Source organism: Gouania willdenowi, chromosome 9 (genome assembly GCF_900634775.1).
Source record: "Gouania willdenowi chromosome 9, fGouWil2.1, whole genome shotgun sequence".
Taxonomy (NCBI): Eukaryota; Metazoa; Chordata; class Actinopteri; order Blenniiformes; family Gobiesocidae; genus Gouania; species Gouania willdenowi.
In genome coordinates this window covers 27,921,289-27,932,959 of record NC_041052.1, presented here as the reverse complement: position 1 = coordinate 27,932,959, position 11,671 = coordinate 27,921,289, and the positions used below count along the sequence as shown (strand labels likewise).

General features: G+C 38.7%; 1 protein-coding gene across 1 annotated transcript; it reads left to right on the top strand.

Moving 5' to 3' along the window:
• Positions 1–416: 416 nt before the first annotated feature.
• cabp1a (calcium binding protein 1a) lies at positions 417–10,322 on the top strand. Its single transcript, XM_028457400.1, has 7 exons — positions 417–1,354; positions 7,703–7,733; positions 7,893–8,036; positions 8,114–8,223; positions 8,934–9,008; positions 9,095–9,167; positions 9,270–10,322. The coding sequence occupies exons 1-7, from the start codon at positions 728–730 to the stop codon at positions 9,293–9,295; spliced, it is 1,086 nt and encodes a 361-aa protein (XP_028313201.1). The 5' UTR covers positions 417–727; the 3' UTR covers positions 9,296–10,322.
• The last annotated feature ends 1,349 nt before the right edge of the window (positions 10,323–11,671 follow it).

Here is an 11,671-nt window from a genome sequence, read left to right as displayed (position 1 = left end):
TTGATCAGCTGTGTAAAAAAGGTTATTTTTGGCGAATGCTGGGCATGATGGGTGTTTGGATTTTGATTTTTTTTTTTTTTTTATGAGTAAAAAATAAACAGTTATTTTGTAGGATAACATACAGAATGGGAGTAGTTGTGGCTTAGTGGTTGAGGACCGCCTACAGCCGGCAGCCCACCGCCACCCCCAGGGGAAATGGGCAAAAATGCTGAGAATTTCAATACGGTGAACAATGAAGGATGCATTCTTATTAAATCATTCAGCACATTTTGATTGAAAAAAAAAAGAAAAAAAGAAGAAGAAGGTCAGATTATTGGTGAAAATAGTAGCCTTGTGTTTATAATATTTACAAGCTATTATTGTAATTTATTATGGGTAGTTTTGCTGAATGTTGGTTGTTGATGCAGCTCCTCTACGTCAGAGGATGTCACAGACAAACCTTAAAATCAGTGAAGAGGTAACGCTCTGCAGAGACATGTGAGAGCGGAGCCATAGGTGCTGAGCTGAGCCCGGTAGCTGCTGCTGCTGTTGTTGCTGTTGTTGTTGTTGCTGCTGCTGCTGCTGTTGTTGCTGCTACTGTTGCTGCTGCTGCTGCTGCTGCTGCTGCTGCTGCTGCTGCTGTTGCTGCTGCTGCTGCTGCTGCTGCTGCTGCTGCTGCGATGGAGCGGACACGGCAGAGAATGCCGATGAACGACACGCCGAGCCCAACCGGAGCAGAACCGCAGCCATGAGCAGCCCCTTCCCCCAATCTGACTCCAAGACTTCCTTACTGAAATCCTCTTCCACGGTGCGGAGACCGACTCAGTTGTCCGTGCACATCGCGGAGAGTCGGAGAAGTCAGCATCAGCATCACCATCGTCCCACCGGCAAAGCCAGAGGGTCCTCCTGTTTGACTAAAGGCGACACCAGTGCTCGGAGACCCCTGTGCTACCCCCCACAAGGGGGTGGCCAGCACAGCGGGGATACTGCCGCCACCCGGGGCAAGAGCAAGTCTCAAACCCCCCGCGGCCAAGTTCCCACTCAGACGGAGCCGAACAGAGAGGCAGGCCGAGAAGTGATGGAAGTGAGGTCCAAACCCGGACACCGTCACCACCGCAGGAAACATCCCCGGGAAGACCGTCCTCCCGAACCACCTCACACACACCGTCAGGTGCAGCCCAGGGTCCCATCTGCGTCCGACAACGACAGAACTCCTCTCTGCGAGCCCAAAGGAGGGAGAGACACCGGCAGTCCGTCCACGTCTTCCTGTTCCCTGCTCCCGGCGTCCAGCAGGTCCTCTCGGCGCTCTCGGAGGTCCAGCGCTGCGTCCTCTGATGTCCACTTACGCACCATCCTCCGCTCTCTGTTTGGACAGGTAAGGCCCCAAAATGCAGGTGATACCTCAATGTCATCAATGTCCAAACGAGCTTCGTTTACTCAATAAGTTCAATTTTGGGATATGAGCTTTCATTGTATTTTTCCAATAGCCTACTCAAGGTCAGTGGCTCTCAACTGGTTGGTCGGAATCCAAAGGTATGACCCAGAACCTTAGTGGGTCTTGGACATGTCTGTGGACTAAAACTTAAGAAAAAGCTTATACTTTGAAGAGGATTTATTAATGCATCAGAGCATATAGTTCTTTATCTTGACATTAAAGCTAAAGTATTCACATATTTGAACCATATTTCAGGCATTAAAATAAAATTAAAAAAAAAAAAACCTGTTATTTCAGGCATAAAATGTTATTTTTTTGTCCACTGATTCATGGCTGTGGTTAATGATGCTGCCTCAAGGCAAAAGTGTCAGATGTCTACAGCATTTGCATGTTCTCCCTAAACATTTGTTGTTGTTTCTTACATATGTCAAATGCCCAAAAGGCATACTTTGTTGGTATTATGTCTTCTCCACAGCTGCTTGATGTCATAGGCATCAGTTGCAGGTGAATTGGAGAAGCAAGACAGGTTTTAACTGCAAACTAAAATTTAGGTGTTGGATTTGTTATTTTCTTACTTTATGTTACGTGATGGACTGACCTCCAAATATCCAAAGTGTGTGCATTAGTTGGATGGTTGCTGCTAATTATTATTTTGATGATTATAATTATTATTGTAAATGTTATTTACTATTAGATGTGCAATATATTCAGCAGGTGTCTGTGCTTAGCCAAGGAGTGACCTCCTGACTGCCATATCTTGGTGCAACACTATCATTCTGTTACTATCACACTTCATTTGCAGTATCTCTTTTCCAATCAAGAATATATTTGGTTTGTATTTACACAACAGCCCAGCTCCAGATATCAAATATTTTAATGCTGTTAGCAAACAGTGACCATTTCACAGCAGGGAAAAGTTTCACCTATACGGCCTTTTCTTATACAACCTTTGTAAATATGCTTCTGCCTCCCACATATAATCTCATTCAGGAAGACCTTTCTGATTGAAGTTGCTGTGTCATGTTTCCTATGTTGATGATACTTGTACATTCATACTGCTGCATAATTCAGATGGGAGATCTGTCCACTGTGTGTTAGAGAGAAATCACAGGGGTGTTTCTGCTTGAGTTGGAGGCTAATTTGAGCTGAAAATCTATTTATACAAAAGAAAGAAAAAACTCAAAAATCAAGCTATAGGGATGCAATTTATAAGCTTCCACGTACAATGTTTAGAATCTGGTTAGGATGTTGAAGTAGCATGTTAATCATTTAATAAGCCAGAATCAGTCCGATAAGAGATCATCTCTTGGGGTTTCAAAAAAGCTTCTGAGAGAACTCAATCATTTCTACAAATACCCTCGCGAGTCAGTTTGTAAGCAGCGCTGTGAATTAGCATGACCTGTAAAAGGTCTTTGATGAAACATCCTCTGTAGATGGAGAGGGAGTTCAATGTTAGACACAAATCCTGTTCTTGGCACGGCTTTTTAACAATACACTGAAAATAGGCAATTATTGCTCTGGTAGCAGGATGAGGTTAAACAACAAAACTAATATATGTGTCAGTTGAGCAGATGGTGATCAGGTGCCTTAGAATAAGTATGGTTTCTTTCTTGTAAAGACCATATGCTTATTTATTATCTGTTCACATCAAAATATAACTTTGTTTTGTCAATATGCAATATCAGAGATGTAGACCTGAAAGAAACAGGCTGGCAATAATCACTCTGATGCTACATGTGTGCTTCTTCTAGGTCACACTGACCTTGTCTTTGTCTGAGGCTAAAGAGGACGGTTCGTGTAGTGGATGTGGGGTGTAGAACAGGAGATCAGAGGCGCATGCAAAACGTATATAAAATGTAAGGGCTGCAAATTGAGAAGTCAGTCTTTGCAGATTAGGAAAAGATTAGAACTAAAAATGGGTAGACAATAAATGTTCTCTTTAACCTGCCTGAATTTTATGGTGCAAGGGAAAAAACATGTCAGCATATGTGAAGAGCCCTGATTGTAAAGGTTATATTTTAATCTTTTGTTTATCCTGAGGTGAATTTGTATTGATTCCACAGTGCTGTTAACAGAAAAACTAACAGTTTAGTCTGCATGACAGTTTATTGAAACACATCGCAAACATCCCTTAACAGGCATCATTCTGTGGCCTCTCTCTCCATTGGTTTCTCAACCTCTAGTCACTTGTATTGTCTCACTCATTCTGTTGCACTCAATTCGAATTGGTCAATGCCTGGTGATGCGGACCGCCCATAGGAGTACTCATCTAAATCAGATGGTGCTCGACAGAATAGTTCACAGTAGATTTTTTTTTGATCAGCTGTTGCTGCAGGTTAGTGCCACAGTCTTCATGGGTCTTGCTGAAACCAGAGTTTACACTCCTTTCAGAGTGCAAACTGCAAACATAATTGGCAAAAAGTCCTGCTCAGTGCCTCTTTTTTCTTTGGGAGACTGCTTAAACTGGCCCCTTCGAACGGTAAGAACATCACAAAACATTCCTGTCATTACTAGCATGTTTTTAGACTTTGTTGTTCATTTTATGGTTTAGTTTTTTGTGATTAATTAGGATTCTTCTTCTCAAACATTGCACTGAACAGGTATTGTATAATGGGACAAGCATGGCCAGAAAGGAACATGGTTCTATAAACTCAAATATTTTTCAGAACAGCTCAGAATCAGAATCAACTCTATTGGCCATGTAATGTATGTTATATACACAACAAATTTGACTTGGTGAACTGTGCTCTCTCTAATAATGTAAACATTAAATAATAACAATCAACTAGAAAAAATATAAACATAAATATGAACAGTAGTTAGATTAAGATGTGCAAAACGAAATAAAAATAATATAACAAGATAATAATAATAATAATAATAATAATAATAATAATAATAATAATAATAATAATAATAATAATAATAATAGTGCAGTAGTGCAGTGATGAGTAGTGTAGGTGAACATTTAAATTAAATAGTATACGTTTATGTACATGAACATTCACAGTGACAGTTTGTTCCAGGGTTATTATGTTTAGTACCAGGGTTATTACACAGCAACAGGTCTGACACTCTTTGACTTCATTTTGAGGTTTAAATATAAACACTGTTTTGTGTTATTTTATTATCCTGAGAACTACTCAACAACTTGTAGATCATCCTTAGGTGGTATTGGTTTTACTTTTAATTTGATGCTCTGCCAAAAGTACTTCTAAGGAAGACAGTTTGTCCTGAAGTCTTGGTGGCTTCAAATCTTTTTGTGAACCTTTATTCTTAAGTTGCCTGTTCTCTGCCTCAGAGTATGTTTACAGTTCTTGTGACAGTGTATAGGTGTGAGGTGCCAGTCCGCACAAAATGGCAAATAAACAGTTTTGACTGATGAGTGGAAAGTTTGCAACATTCTCTTTAATTAATGCATGTACATTTGTTGTTCTTTCATTAAATTTAAAAAAAAAAAAAGTTTACACATGCTTGTGCAAGATAAACACAAATTTGTGATAACATGCTATTAACTCATTACCAAGTCCAGTCTGTTTTGCTCACACAAAGTTCTGTTAAAATGATCCATGTCACAGTGAGAAGAGACTGAGTATACCGCTCCTTTTGTGAGTAACATATGAAACAAACCTGTGCTCCTCTAAATAAGCGCTTGGTAAATTTCTTCTCAGCAATTGTGTTTAAAATGCATTTGGAGAAAATTAAATAAATAGTGCGATAGTTAGTGGATTTTTAAATGCGCGTAAACAGATTAGCTCAGTTTGGACAGTCCGTAGCTCGTTTAACACCCAGATAATGTGACAGTTAAGCTAATTGTGCATGCAATTACGTTATCTTGATATAAATCAAAGAAAGCATTCTGCGCATGTACCACTTTTTCTTCTATGACCTTTCCCGGGAAAAAGAAGTAGATTAATGGTGAGCAAGAAGCAAAAGGAGCACTTCTGGACAGAAGAGAAAACCAGTTTCATACTGCTACAGCTAAAGGAGTTGAACATCTTAAAATATATTGATGAGAGGAAAAATGTGTGGGGGGATAATCATATGTTGGTATCTTCCTGTTTGGGTCAGCCGGAACTACGTTAATACACACAGTTTTGTGAAGGATCCAGCACCACCCATCTGACTGATGTACACACACTCAGTCTCTCGGCACTTACGTACTGACAAGATTTAACCCAGACCCCAAAGCAGAAACATAACTGAGCAGATTACTTACAAAGTAAATGAGGAAATAAAATAAAGCTGGACATTAAACATAGAAAAACCCTAACTTTGATCCCAGAACCTTCAACTGACAGAAACCAAAGTGTATGTGCAACCACTTGCTCAACTGCCCTTGCATACAGTACATGTGAAAAATATACAAAGCATACACTCCTTTGCATATCATGCACTTAGGAAAGGCATATTTTTTGCAAAAGAAAAGTGTTGCTTCAAACAGGGGCTGAATTAAATTATCTCTTTTGCTTCAATGGAATGGATTTGTTCTGCTTCTTCTTATCTGGAGCATTTGTTGTACTAAACTCTCAAAATTGTCTCACTAAAATGTGGAGCCTTTTTGGCATTGTTTATTTATAATTTCCTTAAGCAGACACTTTTATATTATAAAGCGACATACAACACAAGCAGTTAGAGTTAAGGGACTGCTGAATTTACGGTAAACCTACTGAGTAATCTGCTTGCTTTAGTTATGATTGTGATGAAGGCTGTGAGACAAGGTTTTATGCTTTGTCAAAGCAGTTTTAAAAATCTTTCATTTAGAAAATTTAAAAAATCCCTCGTACCCCCACCTAACCTGGTAAAGGCATTTGAGTGCTAGCAAGGCATAATTATCCTTGGTGATGCAGGGTCAGACAAGGATGCAGGAAAACCGTGATGACCTGTCATTGCCCGATCTCGTTAGGTATCAGAAGCTAAGCAGGTCTGGCCTGGTTTTATTTTGGCTTTAAATTTTAGTTCATTTTTTATTTATTTATTTCTTCATTTATTTAGTTTATGTTTTCCTTTTTCTTCTGAGTGTTCTTAAGCCTTGGCTGCATTCTGTGGAGATGCATGGGAGGGTGTGGGGAGAGATGGGGTGATATGTACAGAAACAATGGCTACTCAGTGTGATTGCGACCACATGCCCGTACCCAGTATGTAAAGAACTGCTAGCTCTTTATTGTTTCCTATGGTATGAACTATGGAAAAAACAAAAAAATTATCACAAAAAAGGAAAAAAAAACGAGTATGAAAGCTCAGAGGATTGTGGACAGTCCGAGCAGAGTCCGCTTCGCTAACGTTCCGTTCCGAGTATGTTTTGGCCTTTACTGACCAGTCGGTCTCAGCTCCAAATAGCATCGGCTCTAGAACTAAAGTTGTTTAGATGGGCTGTACTTTCTCCTTTTCTTGAGTTGCTTTAGGTGAGACTAAGAAGACCAGGGTGGGCTTTTTGGGACACCTTAGACTCTCTGTCTGCCCTGTATGTTTGGGTTTACCCTGGTCAGTGAGAAGGTTGCTTACCCATGCCTTCAAGTCAGGAAACGGGTTCTCACTGTTGTTTGTGCCATATGACCCACCCTTACCCAGTACCCCTCGAGTCCCCTGGGGACAGTTTTTTGGTATGAAACCAAATAGGCTCCCCAATTTGATTAATTATGGACACTATACTGTTTATAAAACATTTTGATAGTCCACTACTCATACTGCTCCTCTACGCTTCATTGTCATTGGTTATGATCATTTACATTATAAATGATCAAGTATAAATAGCTAGATTTCCATCGGAAATCATCGAACAGTAATAAATTGGTTGTATTATTTGATGAAATTCTAATACTATTCTGCTGCTGTGTTTTTATTGACCCTGGTTCCGGCCAGATCCTTTTTCAGTTCTGACGTCTGCACTCTGTGTTGTGTTTAGACTTTTTACTAGTCCTGTTATTAACCCATGATGGCTCTGGGATATGTCTAGCTCTCTGTTTGCCCTTTAAAGGTTTTGCTCATCGCAACCTTCCAAGGGAAAAAAATAGAAACAGTTGCATTCTTTTGCAAACACAAAGTTTATGGTTCCCGGATGTGCTTTACAGGAATCAGCCCTTCAGAACTTGTGTTCATACTATAGGAAATTGTTTCAGTGCACTGCAAGCATTCAAGAGAGTCTTTACTTAGAGTTGGGCAGTTCTCCAGGTCTAAGATTATTTGAGGTATGTCTACATATGGATATTGACAGACATAAACAAGATGACTGCATCCAATGAATTTTGACTTGTACTCATGTTTTGTTTTTTGTTTTCTTTTCTCCAGGATCGACAGCTTCGGCCAGAAGAAATGGATGGTAAATGTTTGGTTAATATTTTGATCAAAATACAAAGGTTTTTTAGGATTAATTTTGTAATCCTTCAAGACAATTCAACAGTAACATTTTCAACAAGTTACTCTATAAACTAGTTTGTTTGACAATCTTAACAGCATGTTGTTATTTATGTAACAACAGAGTTGCGGGATGCGTTCAAAGAGTTTGACAAAGACAAAGATGGTTTCATCAGCTGTAAAGATTTGGGAAACTGCATGCGAACCATGGGGTACATGCCCACTGAAATGGAGCTGATTGAACTGAGCCAGCGGATAAACATGAACTGTAGGACTCAATTGCATTGCACATTTCTGACTTTTACACGTTCTATTATTTTTGACATTTGTTGTTTTTTCCATAAGTGGGCGGACATGTTGATTTTGAAGATTTTGTGGAGTTGATGGGTCCAAAACTCCTCGCTGAAACTGCAGACATGATCGGAATTAAGGAGCTAAAAGATGCATTTAGAGAGGTAAGAATTATTCAGGCTTTATCGGCAAAATGTTTTACCTCATGTTTGCTTTAATTTTTTACATCAATCTATTTTCCATACCTGAATATGCTGATAGTGCAGACTAAAGGTAGCCTATTGAGGTCCTCAAACTTCTTGAGGCCACGGCTTACAATGGACACCTAATCATAATCATCACATTTATCACATAATTTACAAGATGTTCCCTCAGTTCTTTGTTATTGGTTGCTTTTGGTATTATTAGTTTATCTTTGCTCTTTTACTGCTGTTTTAGAGAAACTACCATGAACAAATTAAAAAAAAAAGATAGGCAACCCTGAAAAGGTGCAAGCGGGTGGAGAATGGATAGATGGAGTTGCCAAACTCAAATAGAACAGAAAATACAATAAAACAATAACTTGTGCATTGCTCATTCCACATTTCTATATCACTACAGAGGGTTATGTTTACACTTATATGATTGTGGATCATCAGCAATAAGAGTATTTATAAATGTGTAATTGGAGATGTTTATGAAAGATTTACACAGTAATGCCATCCAAACCCCTCACAACGCCTCACAAAACCAATTGCCACTAGGGAAGAATATGCAAATTCCCATAAGGGCTGAAAAGTAGGCTTCTGTGTCTGGCTTCAAGATAAGAGACATTGCTGCTGTGCTCACTTCTTAAGAGTAACTCTACATGTTTCTTCATGTCTTTGGTTTCCAGTTCGACACAAATGGAGATGGTGCCATTAGCACATCAGAGCTGAGAGATGCAATGAGAAAGCTGTTGGGCCAACAAGTAAGACAACCTAAAAAGGCTTGAGGGAGAATAGGGTCAACCAATGTAACCAGATAACCTATGCTTTTATGATATTTTGTTTCCAGGTTGGTCTTAAAGAAGTAGAAGATATCCTACGGGATGTGGACTTGAATGGAGATGGACTTGTTGACTTTGAAGGTATTTTGAATTTTCACATATCATTCAAGTAAACAAGATACTGTTCACAAAGTGTTGAATTGAATTCTGATTTTGTGGGGTTTTTTTGGTATTTTTTCACAGAATTTGTAAGAATGATGTCCCGTTAGTAATTTCACAGCGATTGGTCCTGAATGTGAAGCTGTGTCCTTTGCTCCCCAGCACACCTAAGGACATGCTGAAATCTTCTGAGCCATCCTTATCTATATGTGACTGGAATTAAAACTTCTTGAATGTTATCAAGCTGGAGCCGCCTCACACTTTCAGTCATTAAGTGTTCTTCCTAAAATCTCTTCAGTTCTACTGAGAGGAATTTTGCTGTAGCTTATCTTACAATTTTGTAATTTATGTTTTTGACTAGTTGGCTGGTGTTTTGTATCGTCTAAGTGTAGAAATGTTGCCTTTGGTGTTCAATAATGTCAGAATGGAAGACTCGATATCTGTAGAAAATAAATTCTGAGTGCACTGTTTAATATTTCACCCCATCTTCACACAGTCCTTGTCATATGAGAATATGCATGCGGAACAACCTGTGTGACCATATGTGATTTTTCACTGTGCAGGGGAAAAAAATTAATTTGCAAGTAACCTCCAAACATCTTTCATATGTCTTTCAAGTGATGAAGGGCAGTTTAGGAATCAGTTTAGAGGGGGGAGCTCCACCAACCTACAGGTTTAGGACTATAAAACCAGAGATTCAAAGTGCTCACTGACATACAGTAAGATCACTATCTTGCAGAATGTGCAGAAAACAGACTTGCATTACATTCACAGCTTTTATTTCCCATTGGATTTAATGTCAAAATGGGTGTGTCTATATTTGGAAATATTACAACCTGTCTGAGGTAAAGGAGAGGCTGGCATAAGTAAACTGTATCCACCTGTGATAGAATTGTATTTGCATTTCATGTCTGTCCCAGTTATGACACTGTCCTCACATATGTGTTGTCATAGAGATTTTTATGCATGCCAAAGAGTTTATTAACATTTGACAGTGAAAGAAAGAATATATTTAAGGATAACTGTAGAATATAAAGATGTTTACATCTGAGCCTAATTTATTTTGGTCATAGTTGCCAAGGAAAACAAGTGCTTATAACAGGGAATGTACATTTGTTGGTTATTTTGAAAAAAATTAAAATGGACAGCAGTAACAACACATTTTTGGTGTAGTTTGTCTTTAAAGTGTGCATCACTGTTACACATGGTCTTATATCCAGTTTTTTTATTTGGAATTTGTTGGCATCTTTTCCCCGAGGGTCAGCAAGTCCCATACAATCTAGGATGGGTATATGGATGGATGGACAAATGCAGATTGTAAATGTTTTTAGCATCAGCACTGCAGCTCTATCCCTGTTTAAGTCCTCTTATTTAATTGTGCTAGCAAATTAACATGATCAAAGGCCACTCCAGTGTGTGCTCTCACAAATGTGTCTTTTTAATCAACCTTATCTTGATCTGTTTCATAGTCAAAGGCCATAGAAAAACTTTTGAAGTGTAAACATGATGTGTTCACTTTGAGAGCTGTTCATCCAGAAAGCCCACAAAATCATGACAAGAAAAGAAACACCCACTCCACTGCCTCCGCTCCACTTGTCCTCTGCTGAATGACTTATTGTTGCTGGCAAACATTTGCACAGCTTTGCCAATTTAAAACATTGTTACTTAGTTGATGTAATTATTCTGAGCGTATAGCTTTACATTTGTGATTGACAATTTTCTCTATATTCAACCTTGCAATGTCGAGGATAAAAGCAATCACATCATTCACCAGTTGGGGTCTATTGCTGTTGCCATAGCAACGATATCTTTAATTTCTTTTAACCAGTTCCCCGCAGCTCCTTGTGTGTTGGACTATTCTGATTGGACTGGAGTCGGACCATACCTCACCGGAATCACGGGGGTGGTAACATTTTCATAAAGAACAAGTGTCAAATACTTCAAGAATACACTAGAACTGATGTATTTTTTTTAAACAATAGTCTCTATTCATCCAGATCTGGCCAAAGTATAGGCCTGCAGCAAAAAATACAAATACAGTACAACTGCATAGTAGTACCGTTAGCAGATTGAGCCTATTTAGCACAAAACTACTTTGCACATCAACCTTTAACATGAGGTGAAAAGAAAAAAAATAAGGACATGGTTGAGACTTAATCATTATAAAAATCTCTAAGTATTTACAATTAAGGCAAGTTTTGTGCAGACTTTTAATTTAGCTTTCAAAGATTACCTGGTACTGAAGGTAACATTTTCTCTGCACTTTAAAATAAATTGTTGTTAGTAGAAATTATACTGAAACTAGCCTGTATGTTTCAAAAATATTTCATTTTTAAATTACAACAAATTAAAAAGCATTTTGCCTACAAACAACATTTGTCCTGAGACCAAAGTTAAACCATTTTTGTCATGTCAGCATAGTGGTTTTCATTGCTCATTCCATAGCAAGTATAGAATTTTGTCTCTGAGTGCATTTGTTGTAGAGT

Bases quoted from the DNA above. Each gene is read 5' to 3' on its own strand.
- cabp1a (XM_028457400.1), top strand. From the start codon at position 728: ATGAGCAGCCCCTTCCCCCAATCTGACTCCAAGACTTCCTTACTGAAA. The intron at 8,224-8,933 runs GTAAGAATTATT...TTTGGTTTCCAG, and splicing joins TAAAAGATGCATTTAGAGAG to TTCGACACAAATGGAGATGG. The intron at 9,168-9,269 runs GTATTTTGAATT...ATTTTTTCACAG, and splicing joins TGGACTTGTTGACTTTGAAG to AATTTGTAAGAATGATGTCC.